The following is a 19359-nucleotide window of genomic DNA, read 5'->3' on the forward strand; positions in this document are numbered from 1 at the left end:
TCCTCACACCTGGCCTCACACAAACTGACATCACTACTGAAGGAGCATTGACAGGAGCAACTGCAGGTACTGCTTTACAAGAAAAGACACAAAGTGCTGGAGCAAATTAGCGACCCAGGTAGCATTTTCGGAGAACGTGGATAGGTGATGTTGTTCGTCAGGGCCCTTCTTCAGTATGGAAGTTTCATACACACCTGGACCCACACTGAAATCGCCACTGTGTCCTGCCAATTGGAAATGGGCTGCCCTGTATATGGATGGGAGAGGTGGGTGAGGGTTAATGTTCCTGGGATGATTCATTTGTTTGTGTCTCTCTCTGTTTACTCTGTCACGTTTTGGAAGCGGTTTAATCGTTTCTTTCCTTTGATCTGTTATCTGAGCTCCCCTTCCAGTGCTGATGTTGGCTTCACTCTATGGCCCTGTTGGCTCAGCTCTCTGTGTGGTCAGTCTTGCCCTGTCTCATTCCCCAGCTGTTTGTGGACTCTGAGCAGATCTGTGGTGGCCAGACCTTGTTCAATCTCCTTCATCTCTTCCCACAATGGCATCGGCAATCTCCTGAGGATAGGTAGAGAGAGGTCAGATATAGGGGAGGGGTGGGGAGCTTGAGAAAGAGAGAGAGGACGAGGGAGAGAGAGAGAGAAAGAAAGAGAGAGAGAAAGAAAGAGAAAGAAAGAGAAAGAAAGAGAGAGAGAGAGAGAGAGAGAGAGAGAGAGAGAGAGAGAGAGAGAGAGAGAGAGAGAGAGAGAGAGAGAGAGAGAAAGAGAGAGAGAGAGAAAGAGAGAGAGAGAGAGAGAGAGAGAGAGAGAGAGAGAGAGAGAGAGAGAGAGAGAGAGAGAGAGAGAGAGAGAGAGAGAGAGGTCGTGTTTTTCTCTGCTCCGGCGACTGAGAAGTTTTGAAGCAACCTTTCAAGGTTCTTGTCGAAGGAGGAGGAACAGTTGCAGTGAGATTTCATAGTTCGACCGAACGTTGGACTGTGGAAACTTTCCTTTGTTTAAGGATTTCTCCATTTCGTGTGGAATTCCTGAGTTCCTCTGCACCGCGGTGGGAGCAGCCGTGGCTGGCGGATTGCCAAGAGTGCCTGGAGATCGTGGGTAGGAATGATTTCGGTGTCTTTGACATTTATAGCACCGACTCTCTGCCCCAATACCATTTTGCACAGTGCTGTTGCCTGGGCTTAACGTGAAGAGGGTATCTTTTGCTTCTGTCAGGGCTTTGAAGAGCCTTCCAAAAGCTGCTCTGGACTGTGGAGGTGAGCTTGGGGACTTTCCTTTCTTTGGCTGGAGGAAACTGCTTCTGCTGCTTATTCAGACTGTGACTGTCTCTGAGGATCGCTTTTGAGCTGAGGTGCTGCTGTCCCTGGAGCTGAGGTGTGCCACTGTCATGAAGGCGGGGGCTCGGCCTAAGGTTCAGAGCTACGCAGTGGCGGCTTCGACGGCGGCCTCGAGGCCACTCGTGGATGAGCCTCATGTTGACTTGGACTGGGATATTTACGGGATCTCGGTTCAAACCGGGTTCACGTGGAGCAGGGCTGCAATTGCAAAGGGCTTGCATGATCTGTTCAAGAGGGATGTCATTGCCTCTTCCGAGAGTGCAGGAGGGAAGGTTCAATTGATACTGAAGTCCCGGAAGGATGTGGCCCAAGTGTTGGAGAAGGGGCTCACGTTGGAGGGGGTCCATCTACAGGTGGAACCGTGGGTGTCCAATGTAAAATCGGTTCTCCTACGGAATTGTCCCACGTTTCTCCGGGATGCAAAAATCCTTCCACACTTGATGAAGATTGGGGAGGTGCGGTCTAAGCTTACTAGGCTCATGCACCCCGGGAATGACCCGTATGAGAAAGGGGTGCTGAACTTCAAGAGGCGCGTGTTTATGAAGGTGGAAGTGGGGTTGGGTCTCTCCAATCGCGTGTATTGGAGCTGGGGAGAGGCACAGTGTCATGCGTGCAAGGAGTTTGGACATCTCCGTAGAGAGTGTCCCAGGAGCCGGGCCACTGCGAGAAATTCTAACGCAGGGGCCCAGGAATGCAGTGCTGGCCCAACCGGGGCGGCCCTCCATGCCTCGGTGGCCCGGGGTGGAACTGCTGACTCGGCTGGGGCTGCTGGCTCCGTCTCGGTGACCCGGGACGGCACTGCCAACCCATCAGAGGCTGCAAGTACTACCTTGGTGACCCGGAGCAGTGAGGGCCCCCCCCCCCCCATGCCCTGAACCTGTGGAGGTGGTAGATGGCAAGGCGCAGGGGAAGGGTGAAGGGGGGGAGGGAGGTTGGGTGACGCAGAAGGGGAAGATTAAGAATAAGGATAAGAAGAAGAATAAGCCCCTCCAAGGGAATCAATCAACAGCAGATGGGCTCCTGCCCAGTGGGCCCAGTGAAGTCCAGGGCGCACCTGGTTTGGCTCAGCAAGGAGCTGAGGTGAACCGGAAGGGGGCAGGTGGGAGCAAACATGGGAGTAGAAAGGGGGCAGCGGGTGGTGCGGAGGCGGAGGACCCTTCCTCTATGGAGGTCACCGCACCTCCCATAGTCACCGGGACAAAAAGAAGGCTGTCGGAAAGCGAGGAAGAGCATGAGCGTGGGCCCAAATTAAGGGGGACGGATATTTCGAGACCTTCCACCCCTGTCGAGAGCGGTGACCACGGACTGGTGACTTGTGGGCCGGAGGATGAGCCTCTGCTTCAGGGACCTTCTGCAGGTGTTACCAGATCAGTTACTGTGATCGCCTCCCCTGAAACCGTGTCCTCTGGGTTGGTGGCGGCCCCCTCGTCTCTGGGGCTTTCCGAGGGAGTCATCTCATCGGGTAGTGGGGTTGGTGCCCCTGGGAGTGTGTCCCCTGGGTCGGAGGAGGTCCCCTCGTTTCAGGGGCCTTCTAAGGGTGATGGCACGCCGGTTGATGGGTTTGACTCCCCTGGAAATGTGCCCCCTGGGATGGGGGATGAGCAGAGTCAGCCTGAGGGAGGAGGAGCGGGAGATCAAACGTTCCACTCTGTGCTCTGTATTAGAACCAGTGGAGGTGATGAGGGGTGTGATGCCTCATCGGTTGAGGTAGTAGGGGAGACTCCAAGAACACCTGGGACCCCGGGGGTGCCTGCTGTTTTTTCTTCCCCAGACCCAGATGTGGGGTGTGATGGGAGAGTGCAGGAGCCTGGCCTTTTACCGGACAGCTTGTTGCTGTCAGAGGCATCGGGACCCTCCCTCGGCATTGATCCTGGGGGTGGTGTCATGCCGGAGGAGGGGGAGAGCGATGGGCTCGGCCTGTGCAGTGGGGTGAGTGAGCTTTCAGCAAGCTGTAGTCCCACGGACTCTGACACTGGCCTTGAGCGATGTGCAGAGGAGGCTGCTGCTCCAGGTGTGAGTGGGTTGGCGGAGTGCCCAGATTTCAGGGCTGTGTTTAACGCAACCCTTATCCGTGAGATTCAGGACTTTCTCAAAACATCTAAAAGTCACAAGACTAAAGTTGAAGCAGCGCGGAGGCGGTGGGGAGAGCTGCCAGGATTTATTGAGGATCTTGAAAGCATCCTTGTCAGCAAGGATAGTGATATTTCTGCGTCTGTGAGGCATCAGCTTGGGGATTTCTCAAGGTTCCTCAAGGAGGGTGGTTCTGTGACCAAGAGCAATGTGAGGAAATAATTCCAACGTGTTTGCAAATTCACAGTAGTTACATTAAATTTAAATGGCAGTAGAGCGAGCTTTCGCAGATTTCAGCATTTACAAGTCCTGAGAGAGGGGAAATACGCGGTGTGGTTTCTGCAAGAGACGCACACTGTTGTCGGTGACGAACCCACCTGGCGACTGGAGTGGGAAGGGAGGGTTTACATGAGTCACCTCAGCACAAACTCGAGCGGGGTGGCTTTTCTGTTGGCCCCGACTTTTCAGCCAGAGATCCTGAAGGTGCAGGAAGTGGTGCCAGGTCGTTTGCTCTATCTGGCTGTGAGTCTGGATGGCATGCCGTTGCATTTTATTAACGTGTATGCCCCCAGCAGTGGCACGATGCAGGCCTGCCTACTTCAGGAGGTGACTGCTCTGTTGAGCACCATTGAAAGAGGAGAGTGTGTCTTTCTGGGGGGAGATTTCAACTGCACACTTGAGGTGCGAGATCGTTCTGGTACTCAGTGTGCCCCTGCTGTAGCAAAGAAACTGAGAGGCTTGCTTGATTCCTTTGAGCTAGTGGATGCATGGCGGAACCTCCACCCTGACTCAAACGCATTCTCGCGGAGGTCTGAGGGGGGCGGTTCCCGCATTGATCGAATGTATATCTCCGGTGCGTTTGTCTCCCGTGTCTCAGCGGCCTCAATGCGGCTGGTGCCGTGCTCGGACCACTGTCTGGTGCGCGTGGACTTCAATCCGGGGCGCACGCGGGCTGGGTCTGCTTACTGGCATTTCAATAACAAGCTGCTGGAGGATCGGTGTTTCCGGGAGTCATTCAGACGGAGTTGGGTGAAGTGGAGAGAGAGGCAGGGGAGCTTTTCTTCACTTAGGCAGTGGTGGGATGTGGGGAAAGCTCACATCCGCCTCTTTTGTAAGGAATATACGTGGGGGTCGACCGGAAGGCGGGACTCAGCGGTTGAGAGGCTCGAGAGGGAGCTATCGGGGGCGGAGTCTCGCCTGGGTCGGATTGGTGAGGACTCCTGTGAATGGGGAGAGTTTCAGGGGAAGAAGGAAGCCTTGAGGAACCTGCTGCTTGAGCGGTCCCGAGGAGCTTACGTGAGGTCGCGGGTCCAAATCCTGCACGATTTGGACCGAGCGTCACCTTTCTTTTTCTCTCTGGAGAAGGGGCGGGGAGCCCGCAAACAGCTCGTAGAGCTGCTCGCGGATGATGGCTCCTCTGTCACAGATCCAGAGAGGATCAGTGCTTTAGTCCGGTCCTTTTATGGGACCCTGTTCTCCGCAGATGGTTGCAGCGGGGAGGCTCAGCGGGTCCTGTGGGAGGGTCTACCGACTGTAGATAGGGAAGTGTCCGATCTTCTGGATGACTCCTTATCACTGGAGGAGTTGACACGTGCCCTGCACCAGCTCAGGAGGGGCAAGTCCCCTGGGCTGGATGGGTTGACGGTAGAATTTGTTAGAGCCTTCTGGGATGTCCTGGGGGATGATTACATGAAGGTTCTGGGGGAGAGCCTGGCGACCGGGGAGATGCCCCTCTCGTGGCGCAGAGCAGTCGTTGTCCTGCTGCCCAAGAAGGGTGAACTCCGCCTGTTGAAGAACTGGCGCCCGGTCTCTCTCCTCTGTACAGAGTACAAAATCTTTGCACGGGCGATGGCAAATCGCCTAGGCTCTGTGCTGTCTCAACTGATTCACCCTGACCAGTCCTATACAGTCCCTGGTCGGTCCATTCAGGATAACATCCACCTGGTTAGGGACCTGATTCATCTATCTCAGGGCACTGGTCAGTCAGCTGCCTTTCTGTCTCTTGATCAGGAGAAGGCTTTTGACAGGGTAGACCACGACTACCTACTCGGGACGCTGCAAGCGTTCGGATTTGGACCGCATTTTGTAGCCAGGGTCCGGCTCTTGTACGCTGCAGCGGAGTGTCTTGTGAAGGTTAATGGGGTGTTGTTGGCTCCCATTCATTTTGGGAGGGGGGTTCGTCATGGGTGCCCCATGTCCGGTCAGTTGTACTCGGTCTGTGTAGAGCCATTCCTGTGTCTTCTTCGGAGGAAGCTGACAGGCCTGGCTCTACCAGGTCCGGGGGTGGAAGTGGTTCTTTCAGCCTATGCCGATGATGTGCTCCTTACGTTCACTGACCCTGGTGACCTGCGGAGGATGCGTGACTGCCAGAGGACTTTCTCGGCTGCATCATCCGCCAGGATTAATTGGAGTAAATGTTCTGGACTATTAGTGGGTCAGTGGCAGGTAGACTCCCTGCCGGAGGAGATGGCGATGTATGCGTGGAGCACCACGCACCTCCTCTATCTGGGGGTGTACCTGAGTCCCACTGAGGATGCCTGGCCGGCGAACTGGCAGGAGCTGGAGATGAAAATCGTCGCCCGGCTGGGACGCTGGTCAGGCCTGCTTGGAGTCCTTTCCTTTCAGTTGAGGGTGCTGGTCATAAACCAGCTGGTGGCCTCCATGTTGTGGTACCAGCTGGCTACTCTTGTCCCGCCCTCCATCTTTGCAACTACTTTACAGAAGAAGCTGGTGGACTTCTTCTGGGGAAATAGGAAGCATTGGGTTACCGCAGCAGTCCTGAGTCTCCCGTTGGAGGAGGGCGGCCAGTCCTTGGTATGCGTGCGTACCCAGGTGGCGGCTCTCCGTCTCAGGACTCTGCGGAGGTATATGTACACGGAGAACCCCCCCAGGTGGCACGCTCTGGCCACGTATTTTTTTCGTCGGGGTTGTTGCCTACGGGGGGTTTCGCAGCTGCCGGTGGCGGGCATCAGTCGACCCGCCTTACGGGGTCTGCCTAGTTTCTATCGGGACGTGCTTAGAGTGAGGAATTTGGTTGTTTTCAGCCGACGTGTTGCTCCACAAAGGGAGGGGGACGTCGTGGCTGCGGGAGCAGCTGGTCCTCACCCTGTCATGGCGGGTGTCGAGGAGAGGCGTGTGCCTAGAGTGGTTCTGACTGAGCTTACCCCCGCTCCGTCAGATTTGCTCATCAGGCCTAGGCTCCGGGATCTCTCCCGGGCGCCGGCTCCGCACAACTTGAGCCGCCTTTCCGAGATGCCCAGCGTGCTGTTTCGTGATGCGAAGAGACGCACACTGTACAGAATGCTCCTGCACATTCTACACCTCCTTGTTTTCGTACACCGCCCTGATACATCTTGGCGGTCTGTGTTACCACCTGAAGACGGGGACGGTCCTCAGTGGGGGGCTCTCTATAAGGGAGTTGTTCCCCTTTACATCGGGGACCTGGGGTGGAGAGTGCTGCACAGAGCGGTGGTGTGTAATAAACTGTTGAGCCGGTTCACGGGCTCGCCGACCGCCTGTATTTTCTGCGGTGACGAAGAGACCGTGTTCCATGTCTATATGAAATGTGAGAGGTTACTGCCCCTGTACCAATATCTGAAGGGGTTGTTCCTCAAGTTCTGGTTACACTTTAGTCCTACGATTCTAGTGTTTGGACACAAGGCAGGGAGTGGGGAGGGTCTTTCGGGGGGGGGTGGGACCTCCCTGTCGGTTTGCTCTTGGGCCTGGCCAAGTTGGCCATTCGCGGGTCCAGGCAGCGGGCGGTCGATGGTCTTGCCAGAGTCGGCTGCCATCCCCTCTTCCGGGCCTACGTCCGTGCGCGCGTGACCCTAGAGAGGGAACACGCGGAGACCACGGGGACTGTGGAGGCCTTCCGTGGGCGCTGGTCACCGCGGGGGGTTGAGAGCATTGTAAATAATGAAGGCAACATTGTATTATAATGATTATTTGATGACTTGTAACCCCTGAATGTGGTTTTGATGTGATGTATCATGTGAATGTGCTGAATAAAGTCTTTGAAAATGAAAAAAAAAAAAAAAGAAAAAAAAAAGAGAGAGAGAGAGAGAGAGAGAGAGAGAGAGAGAGAGAGAGAGAGAGAGAGAGAGAGAGAGAGAGAGAGAGAGAGAGAGAGAGAGAGAGAGAGAGAGTGAGAGAGAAAGAGAGAGGAAAGAGAGAGGAAAGAGAAGAGGAAAGAGAAGAGGACAAAAAGGAAGGAGAGAGGGAATGGGAAGGAGAGAGACAAACATAGAGCTGTAAGAATAATAGGGTCTTAATGGTAGGTGATTTCAACTTCCCTTATTTTGACTGCCAAAAAGGGCTAGGATGTGGTGGAATTTGTTAAGTGTTCAGGAAAGTTTGGTCAAGTAATAAGTAGGTGCCCTACTAGGGAGGTGGCAATACTGCACCTTCTGTTGGGAAGCGAGGAAGGGCAGAGTCAGTGGCAGGGCACTTTGGTACCACTGACCATAATTTCTGATAGATCTGGTTTCTGCCAAATATTTTTACTGTTTCTCTGTCCTTGTCCAGGCTGTGAATTAATCAGAGTGTGACGAATAAAATTATAAATGGACTGGGCAAGCTAGATGCAGGAAAAATGTTCCCAATGTTGGGGGAGTCCAAAACCAGGGGCCATAGTCTAAGAATAAAGGAGCCATTTAAAACTGACGTGAGAAGAAACTTTTTCACCCAGAGATTTGTGAATGTGTGGAATTCTCTGCCACAGAAGTCAGTGGAGGCCAATTCACTGCATGAATTTAAAAGAGAGTTAGATAGAGCGCTAGGGGCTAGTGGAATCAAGGGGTATGGGGAGAAGGCAGGCACAGGTTACTGATTGTGGATGATCAGCCATGATCACAATGAATGGTGGTGCTGGCTCGAAGGGCCTAATAGCCTCCTCCTGCATCCATTTTCCATGTTTCTTTGACACAAACAATCCCCCAGAAAATCTAGGGGACCAAGGATCTAATGGGAGGGAGGAACTGATTTAGTCACAAAATGGTGTTAGGTAAACTGTTTGGGACTGAAGGCAGATAAATCCCCAGGGCCTGGTGGTCTGCATCCTGGAGTACTCGAGGAGATGGCCCTAGAAATCGTGGATGCATTGGTGATCGTTTTCCAACATTCTATAGGCTGGATCAGTTGCTGTGGCCTGGAGGGTAACATAGACCAGTTAGCCTGACATCGGTAGTGGGGAAGATGCTTTAGTTGATTATTAAAGATGTAATGGCGGCGCATTTGGAAAGCAGTGACAGGATCAGTCAAAGTCAGCATGGATTTATGAAGGGGAAGTCATGCTTGACTAATCTTTTGGAACAAGTAGAAAGGGAGAGCCAGTGGGTGTGGTGTATCTGGACTTTCAAAAAGCCTTTGCCAAGGTCCCACACAAGAGATTACTGTGCAAAATTAGAGCAGGCACAATGAAACAGCGGACCTGAAGGGGATAAGGTAGAGCGGACCGTGCAGGGTGAATCACGAGTAAACTGGTCAAAGTAAAGGAGCGAAACAAGGGGAAACAACAGGAGAATATATCAATCAGGGTGATTGGAAATGGAGCGGGCCATGAACATTGGTACATTGAAAAACGACTTCGTTTTGTAATGACTGTGGACAGAGCGAGCAGTGTGCACGGGCTGGTGTCGCAAGCTGCACAAGTTTGACCTCGTTGTGTAATTTTCTAAATGAGGTCTACGGTTTCTAACATCAAGAGCAAACTGGTCGGAGAGGGGACGTTGGAAGCGTGTGAAGGCCATGTGCGTCAGGCGCGGTGATTCATGGCAGGCAGTGGGCAGCGGGAGTGATCCAACGAGAGCGCTGAGACCACGGGCTGCAGCAAGGGGGGGCGGGAAGAAGGATGAAATGATGCGGACGCGGCAGAATGAAACTGAAGCGGACCTGATGGGGATGAAGCGCGGAGCGGACCCTGGAGGGCGAACTGGTTGCAGTGAAGGGGGAAATTGGGCTAGCGGAATCAAGGGATATGGGGAGAAGTTGGGCACAGGTTACTGATTGTGGACGATCAGCCATGATCACAATGAATAGCGGTGAAGAGGGCCGCGAATGAGGGCCGAATGGCCTCCTCCTGCACCTATTTTCTATGTTTCTATGAAATGGAGCACGCTGTGGGAAGAGGGCTCTGTACCGCACGCACCTCTTCAGATGGCGTGACTGGGTGGGCGCGTCAGGCGGGATGAAGTGGACCAGGCTGGGCACAAAATGAAGCGGCAAGGAACCAAGGGAGTACAGGCCACCCTCATAGGCCGGTCGGAGACTGTCCAGTTGTGTTAAAAACGTACCTGTTTATTTGGTACTGGTTTATTATTGTCATGTGATAGAATGAACGACTTCGTTACAGTGAAAAACTACATAATTTTATAAACGAATGACCGCGACTTTACACGATCTGCGTTAATATATTTTGGAATACCATGAATATATTTTGCGTAGGAAAATAACTGCAGATGCTGGTACAAATCGAAGGTATCACAAAATGCTGGAGTATCTCAGCGGGTCAGGCAGCATCTCTGGAGAGAAGGAATGTGTGACGTTTCGGGAGATGCTGCCTGACCTGCTGAGATACTCCAGCATTTTGTGATGCCTTCGACGAATATATTTTGAATCAACTTGGCTGAGGGGGGAACTGAAGCGGACCTGAAAGAGAGAGGCGCGGCGGACCGTGTAGGGTGAATCTATGGCGGCGATCAACAGGATGGACCTGAGGGTGCAGCGAGAGCGGGGGATTAGTGCCCAGAATGTTCTGGATGCCACGAGATCGGCGGCGGGAGGCACGAAGACCGGGTGTGGCGAGGGACGACGGTTGGCGGGTCGATGTGTCGGGGTCGAGGCGCTGGTGGCATTGGGCCGCCGGAGCCCTGCAGCAACCGGGGGCTCGATTGGATTGGGGGGGGGGGGGGGGCGCTCCAAGTGTCCGAGGGCGCGGACTGCAGCGGCACTAAATGGTGGAGTAGCAGGTCGACCCTGCAGGACAACGGGCCTTTATGTCCACGTTAAGAACTCTACATTTATAACAACGACTTCGAGAGTCTTGATATCACTAAGATATCTATGCTAGCTCTGAACTCCCACTTCGAAGTGGTCCCTTTATCTGCAAATAGCCTCTGCCAGATAACGTTTGCCGGTCCCCATCTAACGCCTTAAAAAGGTGCCACGCAAACGCCTCTATCGTCTCTTCAACTTTGCCCCTTTCACCATCCTGTAGTCATTGACGTTTCCACCCTGTAAGCGGCCTGTTAGTTCTTATCACACTAACATCTCACTAAATATTCAGGTTTGTAAATTCATGATACGCGGTTCCAGGGTGAAGCAGAAGTTCGGAGGGTGAAGCAGAAGCGGACTCTGATGATATAGAGGACAGGGGAGAGCATCAGGCGCGTCAGGCGGAGTAAAGTGGACCAGGCTGGGGAGAGCGAAGCGTCAGTGAACCGAGGAAATATCAGGCCGGCCGCGTGAGACCACACAAATTCCAGGCCACACAAATTCGTTCCAAATCTCAACTTTTTATTTATATTTCTTTGTACCGAGATAAACAACTTTGTTATTTACGTGAATGGCAGTGACTTGGAGGATCTGTATTCACATATTTGGAAATATCTTGTTTTGGGTTAAACAGCAGGGAAACTGGCCCTCTGTGCCAACAGGATCGCACCTGGGTCGCTGGCGCTGAAGGGAAGCAACTCTACCGCTGCATCTCTGTGCCGCCCCTATCCGACAATCCCCGTCAGAAGATCCTTCAGGACAGCGAACCACCGGAAAGCATCTATCTATTGCCAGTGTCACAGTGTCAATCAAGGGCCAGTGTCCACCTCCATACCTGGCACATCCTCCCACACATTAGCAGGGCTGCCCGTATCATTGCCCGCCACAGGATGGTTCCCACCATGAAGCTGCAGCCGGAGCCAAAAGGTGGTGTGTGGCCTTCTCCCCCGTCCTCTTCCCTGACAGCTTCACTGTGAAGGGTAAAGGGGGGACAACACCGCCACCTGCTGTCAAAGGGTAGTCATTGTCCCGGTATCATCGGATTTAAAGTAAACTAAACCAAGTGGACCCATAGGGCCCAAACCTCTCCTGCATTGGTGCAGCACCCTCTCCTCCCCTCCCCCCACCCCCCTCCATCGTGTACCGTTCTCGCTGTAGTTCAGGAACAAACAAACGAGAGTTTTAGTATATAGATTCAGAGGTCTTGATGCTGAAGACAATGTGACTGAGCTGTTGCCCAGCCCTCACACTGCCAGCATGTGGCCGATTACTGTGGCGCTCCGCTTGTTTCACTGCAGCGTGCTCTGTCCAGCCCTGCTCCTGGCTCACTCTACCCAGCCCTCTCTACGCCATCTCCCTGTCAGGTCCACTTCACCTTTACTCTGCCAATTCCACCACCATCCTTACATCGCCCGCTCACTTCCAATCTCCCCCGCTCCTCCTACTTCAACCTCACGACATTTCTGGGTTTGTGGGCTGCCATGAAACGCGTGGAAGCATAAGGGATCAGTAGGAGAGGGGTTGGAGGTGGGGGGGGCGGGCGGGGTGATACCATGAAACTGGAGAACTCAATGTTCATTCGGTTGGGTTGTCAGCTATCCAAACAGAATATAAAATGGTGTTCCACCACTCTGGGCTGGAGGAGTCCATGCGTCCCTTCCCCACAACTTCATCACGCACATCTTTCCCTCCACTTCCCCCGCACTCTGTCACCGTTCCATTCCCCTCCTCCTCCTGCTTAATACCCGTCCCTCTCTCCTCCGGGTCCCCGATGCCCCTCCCCGTTCCCTTCTCCCAACTACCCCTCACTCCGGTTCCACGTTAGATTCCTCACCGTCCCTTAAACTCAGGGACTGGGTCTGTTCATCCGTACGCAACTGTAGCCTCGACCTCCTCATTGGCAGACGCCAATCATAATGAATTGACAACAACACTTCCTCCTCAATAACAATCTTCACAGGAGCCTCAGGGTTGTGTGCTCAGTCTCCTTGCTGTACTCACTCTACACCCACGACTGTGTAGCCAGACACTGTTCCAGCACAGTGTTTACATTAGCCGACGACCAGGTATTGGATGAATAACGAGGAATGATGATTCAGAGTACAGGAGAGAGATCGAAAATCAGATTGAATGTCGCCAGAACAACAATCTTGCTCTCAACTAAGGAGCTTTAGACTTTAGAAGGAGAAAACTAAGGATCCATGAAGATAGGCACAAAATGCTGGAGTAATTCAGTGGAAATAGCAGCGACTCTGGAGAGAAAGATAGGCAACATTTGAGGTCGAGACCCTTCTTCAGACAGAGTCAGGGGAGAGGAAAACGAGAGATATGGAAGGATAAGGTGTGAAAATGACAGATCAAAGCAGACGCGGATACAAGGAAATGTAGAATGGTTCAATACTGGCTGAGGGGAACGTGACAATGAGGTATACAAATAGCAAAACTAACCAGGACAATGAAACGTCGGAAAACCAGGGTGGGGCACGGACGGGGAGAGAGGGAAAGCAAGGACTACCTCAAGTTGGAGAAATCAATCTTCATACCACTTTCGCAAGCGAAATATGAGGTGCTGTTCCTCCAATTTGCGGTGGCCTCGCTCTGACCACCAGGGGGCCCAGGACAGAAAGGTCAGTATGGGAATGGGAGGGGGAGTTAGTGTTTAGCAACCTGCAGATCGCATAGGCCTAGGCGCACTGAGCGAAGGTGTTCAGCTAAACAATCGCCGAGAGTATGTCTTCTTCGACGGATTGGTGGTGTAGAGAGTCAACAACAAATTCCTGGGTGTGCACATCTCTCCAGATCTGTCCTAGGCTCAGTACATTTATGTAATCATAAAGACTCCACTTCCTTAGATAATTGAGGAGATTCAGTATGTTGACGAATACTCTCTTGAACTTCCAGAAGTGTATGGAAGAGAAGGTATCGACTGGTTGCATTGTGGCATGGTTCAGCAACTCGAAAGTACAGGAATGAAGGAGATTACAAAAAGTGGTAAACACTGCAAGTACCATAGCAAGTACTAACCTCCACATCATAGGAGGACCTATAGGAGGCGTGGCCTCAAAAGGCAGCCGACATCATCAAAGATCCACATTAGCTTGGCCAAGCTCTAATTTCCTCCTATTAACACTGGAAATAAGATGTTTGAGGCTGAAAATTATGGCCACCAGCTTTAAGAATAGCTTCTTCCCCAAAACCGTCAAGCTCGTGAATACGACATAACATTAACCTCAACTATGAACAATGGACTGTCTTGGGCGGCACGGTAGCGCAGCGGTAGAGTTGCTGCTTTACAGCGAATGCAGCGCCGGAGACTCAGGTTCGATCCTGACTACGGGTGCTGCACTGTAAGGAGTTTGTACGTTCTCCCCGTGACCTGCGTGGGTTTTCTCCGAGATCTTCGGTTTCCTCCCACACTCCAAAGACGTACAGGTATGTAGGTTAATTGGCTGGGTAAATGTAAAATTTGTCCCTAGTGGGTGTAGGATAGTGTTAATGTACGGGGATCGCTGGGCGGCACGGACTTGGAGGGCCGAAAAAGGCCTGTTTCCGGCTGTAGATGTATGATATGATATGATTCCCCCCCCCCCCCTGGTATTGGAGCTATTAATTTATTGGGGGGGGGGTTTGTTTATTATATATCATCTATGGGTATTGTGTTACAGTGGTGTTATGCTGCTGCCAGTAAGAAATTCATTGTTCTGCTAAACACTGTTGACTCTCTTACTTATCAAACCCACCATCATACAGCCCCTTTACTTTTTCCACTTAAGACATTCTGGATTGGTCACTATCTCCACTCTTCTATCTCCCACATGACCAATCTGCCAATTAACCTCTCATCGCTTGAATCTACCTATCATTTGCCGTCTCCTGTCCCACTCTGTCCACTCACCTTTTACCACCTATCTCCCCTCTACACCTTCAGTCTGAAGAAAAGTCCCAACCCAAAACATCATCTGCCCATCTGCCCGTTTCTCTCCATTGGTGCTGGCTGGCCCGTTGAGTTCTTCTGACACAAAAGTTTGCCCAAGCTTCCAGCATCTGTAGTCTCCTGTGTCACCAAAAAGCCTGGTCTGTTTAACAGAGCTAAACCACAAAGTCTGAGTCTTAACTTTACAGCTAGGCCACAAGACTTGGCAAGTCCAGTCGAGTCGGATTTGCTAAAATACGGCAGGTGCAGGTGCAGGTGCTGTGTAAATCTTGCTCGCAGCGGCATCACAGGCACATAGACGCGGATAACAATAGGAACATAAATACCACAAGACAATGAAAATAGAAAAAACTGAGCTTAAACAAGACATCAGCACAAAACACAATGAGAATACAAGACCATGGGAGTGGAAGAGGTGGCCCATAATGTTCCGTTGCTGAGGAAAGATCAGCGGTTGGTTTAGTGTGAGGCCACAAAGCTCGGTCCTGGGGTTCAGAGAGGTCACAGTCTGTGCCTATTGATTCAACCCCCAGCCTGGTGTGAAGCTTCTTGATAATAATGACACTTGACCACCAGACCATTGACCAGCCACATTTATTGCACAGTATAAGCCACTTAAAGCCGAGAGCGGCGAATGCATGAAATGACAGTTGTTCATCAATCTATTCAACTGGACGTGACACACCTGCCTCCACGATTCAAAGCGTTACTAACCCCACCCACGTAAATATTCTTTAACAGTCCCCGCGTTCCCTCCGTCCAGTCATAGAGGAGAAGCGCAGCTTCCTTCCACTCCTTTGTAGGAGAATGAAAGGGGCTGAATGGCCTTCCTGTCCCCAGGTGATTAGACTCGAGGGGCTGAACAGCCTCCAGGTGTAGGAGGAAAGACGAGCAATTCCCGCAGTCACACAAAACACGCGGTCTTGGATGGCCATGAGCAGTTACCCCATCCTCCCAGTCCCACCCCAACCCCCACACTCCCAATCCCACCCCATACACCCACCCGCACTCCCACCCCACCCCCCGTACTCCCACCCAACCCCACCCACAGCCACACCTCCCACACACTCGTCCCGGCGATCGGCAGCATCACTAATTCTTGGCACGAGCCTGGCGCTGCAGAGACTCGTACGTGTCAATATTGTGCGTTCCCAGACCCTGCGGGAGAGAGGAGGGTTAGATACAAACTATGGGGGGGGGGGGGGGGGGGGGGAGAGGGGGGGGGAGCGGGGGGAAAGGGGGAGGAGAAGAGAGAGAGTGGAAATGGGGTTGGAGACCAACAGGGAAGGAGGGAGGAGGAGGAAAGGTGGGGAGAGACGGGGTGGGACGAGGAGAAGCTGGGAAGAGAGAGGGTGGGAGGGAGACGGTGGGAGAAAGGGAGGAAATAAAGAGAGAGAGAAAGAGAGAGAGAGAGAGGTGGGGGGAGTGGGAAGAGAGTTAGATAAACTCAGAGACGAGCACACAAAAATAGTGAGGAAAACAGAGAGTCAAATAGAGATGGAGAGACACCAAGAAAGTGAGGGTGGAAAACATGGAAAGAGAGGAAAACAGTGAAAAGATACAACAGAAAAACAAGAAAATACGAGACAGGGAGAGGGGGGTCAGGGAGTCAGACAGTAACAGTTAGCGGAGGCACAGAGAGAGAGAGAGAGAGAGAGAGAGAGAGAGAGAGAGAGAGAGAGAGAGAGACCAGAGGGAGAGAGAGGGGGAAATTGTCAGAGGGATAGGGAGAGGAGGATTGACCGAAAGACAGATGCAGATTAAAAAAGACCGTGGCCATACCGTGTAAACGTCTTCTTCTTGCTGTGAGGAGAGAAGAAAGTAAGAGAAAAAAAGAAATAAGTTATCGCAACAACCACACCATCAGCCACACACTCGCAGGGCCCGGGCCAGACTCAGGGTGAAGTTCCTTCCACACTGGCCCGGCACACACGGCCAGTCATTTGATCACGACTCACCTTTTTTCCTCCACCACCAGTCGGTTTTTCTCCCTTTATCTCCTCATAAATGTCCTTGTTCCCCATCCGCAGGTCCTGCCAGGGACACAGATACCGGTTAAAGTCGGTGCATCCCCAGTCCATGACATTAACCCTCTCACTCCCTTCGCCCATCTACACATCGGACATTAAACCTCCCATCGCCTTTGGTGGAGGTGTCAGGCCCGCGATTGGGAGGGGGTGGGGGGTCGTTCCCAAGTCCGGTCAGATGACAGCCAACACCCCCCCCCCCATCCCCCTCAACCCCGATCCCTCTCCGCGGCCCAAGTTCTCGCCTCACCTCATAAGTTAACTTCCCAGCCGCCGCCCGTTCCTTCTTTCGATCCAAGATCTGTGCCGATTGATTGAGAAAGGTTTACGTTAGCCTTCAGTGCGTGGGTCGTTGTTACAAGATGTCAGCGCCGCCCACCCCCGCCCTTCACAACACGAGATGCAGGAGCAGGAGAGGCCACTCGGGCTCTCGTTCCTGCTAACCCATTCAATGAGACCACGGCTGATATTTCCCCCCAGCCCCTCCCTCCCTCCCGCACGAACCGCAAATCCTCAACATCCCAAACCCCAGCGATCTGGCCTGATTCTCCTCAGTGACTGAGTCCCTTCAGCCTCCGGGGGGGGGGGGGAGAATTCCAAGGGGGGGGGAGACATTTATCCCCGTCTCTGCCCTGAACGGCTGGACCCTCACTCTGAGACGGGGATCCCTGGCTCCAGACACTCCAGCCCGGGGGAAACCCCCTTCCCACCCCCACCCTGTCGACGTAAATGAGAATTGACATTGCAAATTTGGGTATTTATTCACAAAATGCTGGAGTAACTCAGCAGGTCAGGCAGCATCTCAGGAGAGAATGAATGGGTGACGTTTCGGGTCGAGACCCTTCTTCAGACAAATTTGGGAAGCACTTGTGCAGTGAGTGAGAGCGTGTTTGAGGATGAGTGTGTGTAACAGTGTGTGATTATGAGTGTGTGAATGTGAGTGCGTGTGACACTGCGTGTGAGTATGTGTGGCTCTTCTGAGTGTGCGAGAGTCAGATAGAGCGGGCGTAAAAGAGAGAGCATATGTGCCTGGTTACGTCTGCATGCATCCCACCTCCCAATAACCCTGTGTGCCACGGAAATCAACCCCAGCCTCACCGATCTCTCCTCACAGTGACAATGTTCCCGTCCAGGCAACGCCCTGGTAAATCCCCATCCCAGTGTGACCCGTCTCTCCTGCGTGATGGTGACCAGAACTGTCCCCAGGGTCAGGTTGGGGTTTAACTGGTGTTGGGCACGGATTCTGCACCCCTCCCGAGTAGGCAGTCTGAGCCTCGTCTGAAGGAAAGCGAATTGTCTGTCGTTGCAACCCAGTAACATGTTTGTCAAGTGACGAACTCGCCTTCACACTCGTAACTCAAAGGATACAACGGTACAAACCACAGATCCATCCAAATTCTCTCATGCAGTACCTCTCTCAGCGCCCTGACTATCACTGACTATCTCCGCTGATGTTAATCCACCTCCCTCACACTGTCCCTCTGCAATACCTTTCCTCCAGCACCCTGTATCATTAACTCTATCTTTACTAATGTTAACCCGACTTCCCCACACTATCCACGAGTTATTCCTCTCTCCCTGTCACTTACTGTATCTCACACTGTGCCTCAATAATCCCTCTCCTCAGCGCCCTGTGTCACTGACTGTATCTCACACTACCTATCAATAATCCCTCTCCTCAGCGCCCTGTGTCACTGACTGTATCTCACACTGTACCTCAATAATCCCTCTCCCAGCGCCCTGTGTCACTGACTGTATCTCACACTGTACCGGTCACCCCTCTCCCCCAGCGCCCTGTGACACCGACTGTATCTCACACTGTACCTCAATAATCCCCCCCCCCCCCCCCCCCAGCGCCCTGTGTCACTGACTGTATCTCACACTGTACCGGTCACCCCTCTCCCCCAGCGCCCTGCGTCATTGACTATATCTCCATGTGTTGACCTAGTTCTATCACACTGTCCCCCAGTAACCCTTCGCTCGGTATCAATGACTACACCAATATCTCCACTGGTGTTCACAGCTGGGTTTACCGGGTGTTGGAGGCGAGGTGTTGCCGAGTGACAGTGCGAGAGAGCAGGATTAACATTACAACCTTTTCGCGCCAGAGACCCGGATTCCTATCTCATTGCCAGCTGTGCACTCACCTTCAGACGGCAGTACAGAGCCGTTAGCACCGTCCCATAAATGAATAGAATGGCGTCCAGAATGTAACAAATCTCCGGCTCCTTCAGTCCAGCTGCCGAGAAAGAAGAAGAGGGTGAGGATGCCGAACACGATCGGACCCATCGAGAGGTACCAGGCAGCTTCCCGTCTTGGCACCACCCAACAATCCACCCCTCTCCGACCCACCCCCACCCCCACCCCCACCCACCCCCACCCACCCCCACCCCCACCCCCAGTAGACAGATTAGGCAGGAGCATGGCACGGAGCAAGAACAGACAATTTGATTAAATTATATTTATTTCAATGCTTGTAAAAGTTAATTGGAGCAAGTTGTGCGGGCAAATGGACGTCAAGAAAGTCGGTTTTAAAAGTGAGTTCGATTCATACGTCCTGTTAGAATGAAGGGCAAGGCAACTAGGACTAAGGAACCCTGGATGTTGAGAGGAATTGAACACCAGGCAAGAGGAGGCATGGAATAGGCAGCTCAGATCGTGTATCCCTGGAGGAATATAGGGTATTGGGAAACACACATAAGAAGGAATTTGGGAAGTCAAGGAGGGGGGGGGGAGGGCGGGGGAGAGAGGGGGGGGTGGAGAGGAGGGGGGGGGGGGTGATGTTAGCTCTAAGATTGCGACTCCAAAGAAATTTTAAGAGATTTTATGTTGAGAAAAAGGACAACTGGAGAGGGTCTCTCAGAAATCAAAGTGATCTTCTACGTATGGAATTGCATGAGATGAACAAGGTCCCCAATGAATATTTCTCCTCTGCTTTTACTACAGAGAAAGACATGAACACCAGGGAACGTGAAAGTTAATGGAGGCGTCTTGAAGATCGTCTACAT

General features: G+C 52.6%; 1 protein-coding gene across 1 annotated transcript; it reads right to left on the reverse strand.

Moving 5' to 3' along the window:
- Positions 1-15366: 15366 nt before the first annotated feature.
- On the reverse strand, positions 15367-18640 carry LOC144605559 (high affinity immunoglobulin epsilon receptor subunit gamma-like). Its single transcript, XM_078420973.1, is given in 6 exon segments — positions 15367-15482; positions 16107-16127; positions 16283-16357; positions 16602-16652; positions 18499-18598; positions 18600-18640. Coding segments are annotated over 6 exon segments (354 nt in total). The 3' UTR covers positions 15367-15416.
- Positions 18641-19359: the final 719 nt, after the last annotated feature.

This window comes from Rhinoraja longicauda, chromosome 24 (genome assembly GCF_053455715.1).
Source record: "Rhinoraja longicauda isolate Sanriku21f chromosome 24, sRhiLon1.1, whole genome shotgun sequence".
NCBI lineage: Eukaryota > Metazoa > Chordata > Chondrichthyes > Rajiformes > Arhynchobatidae > Rhinoraja > Rhinoraja longicauda.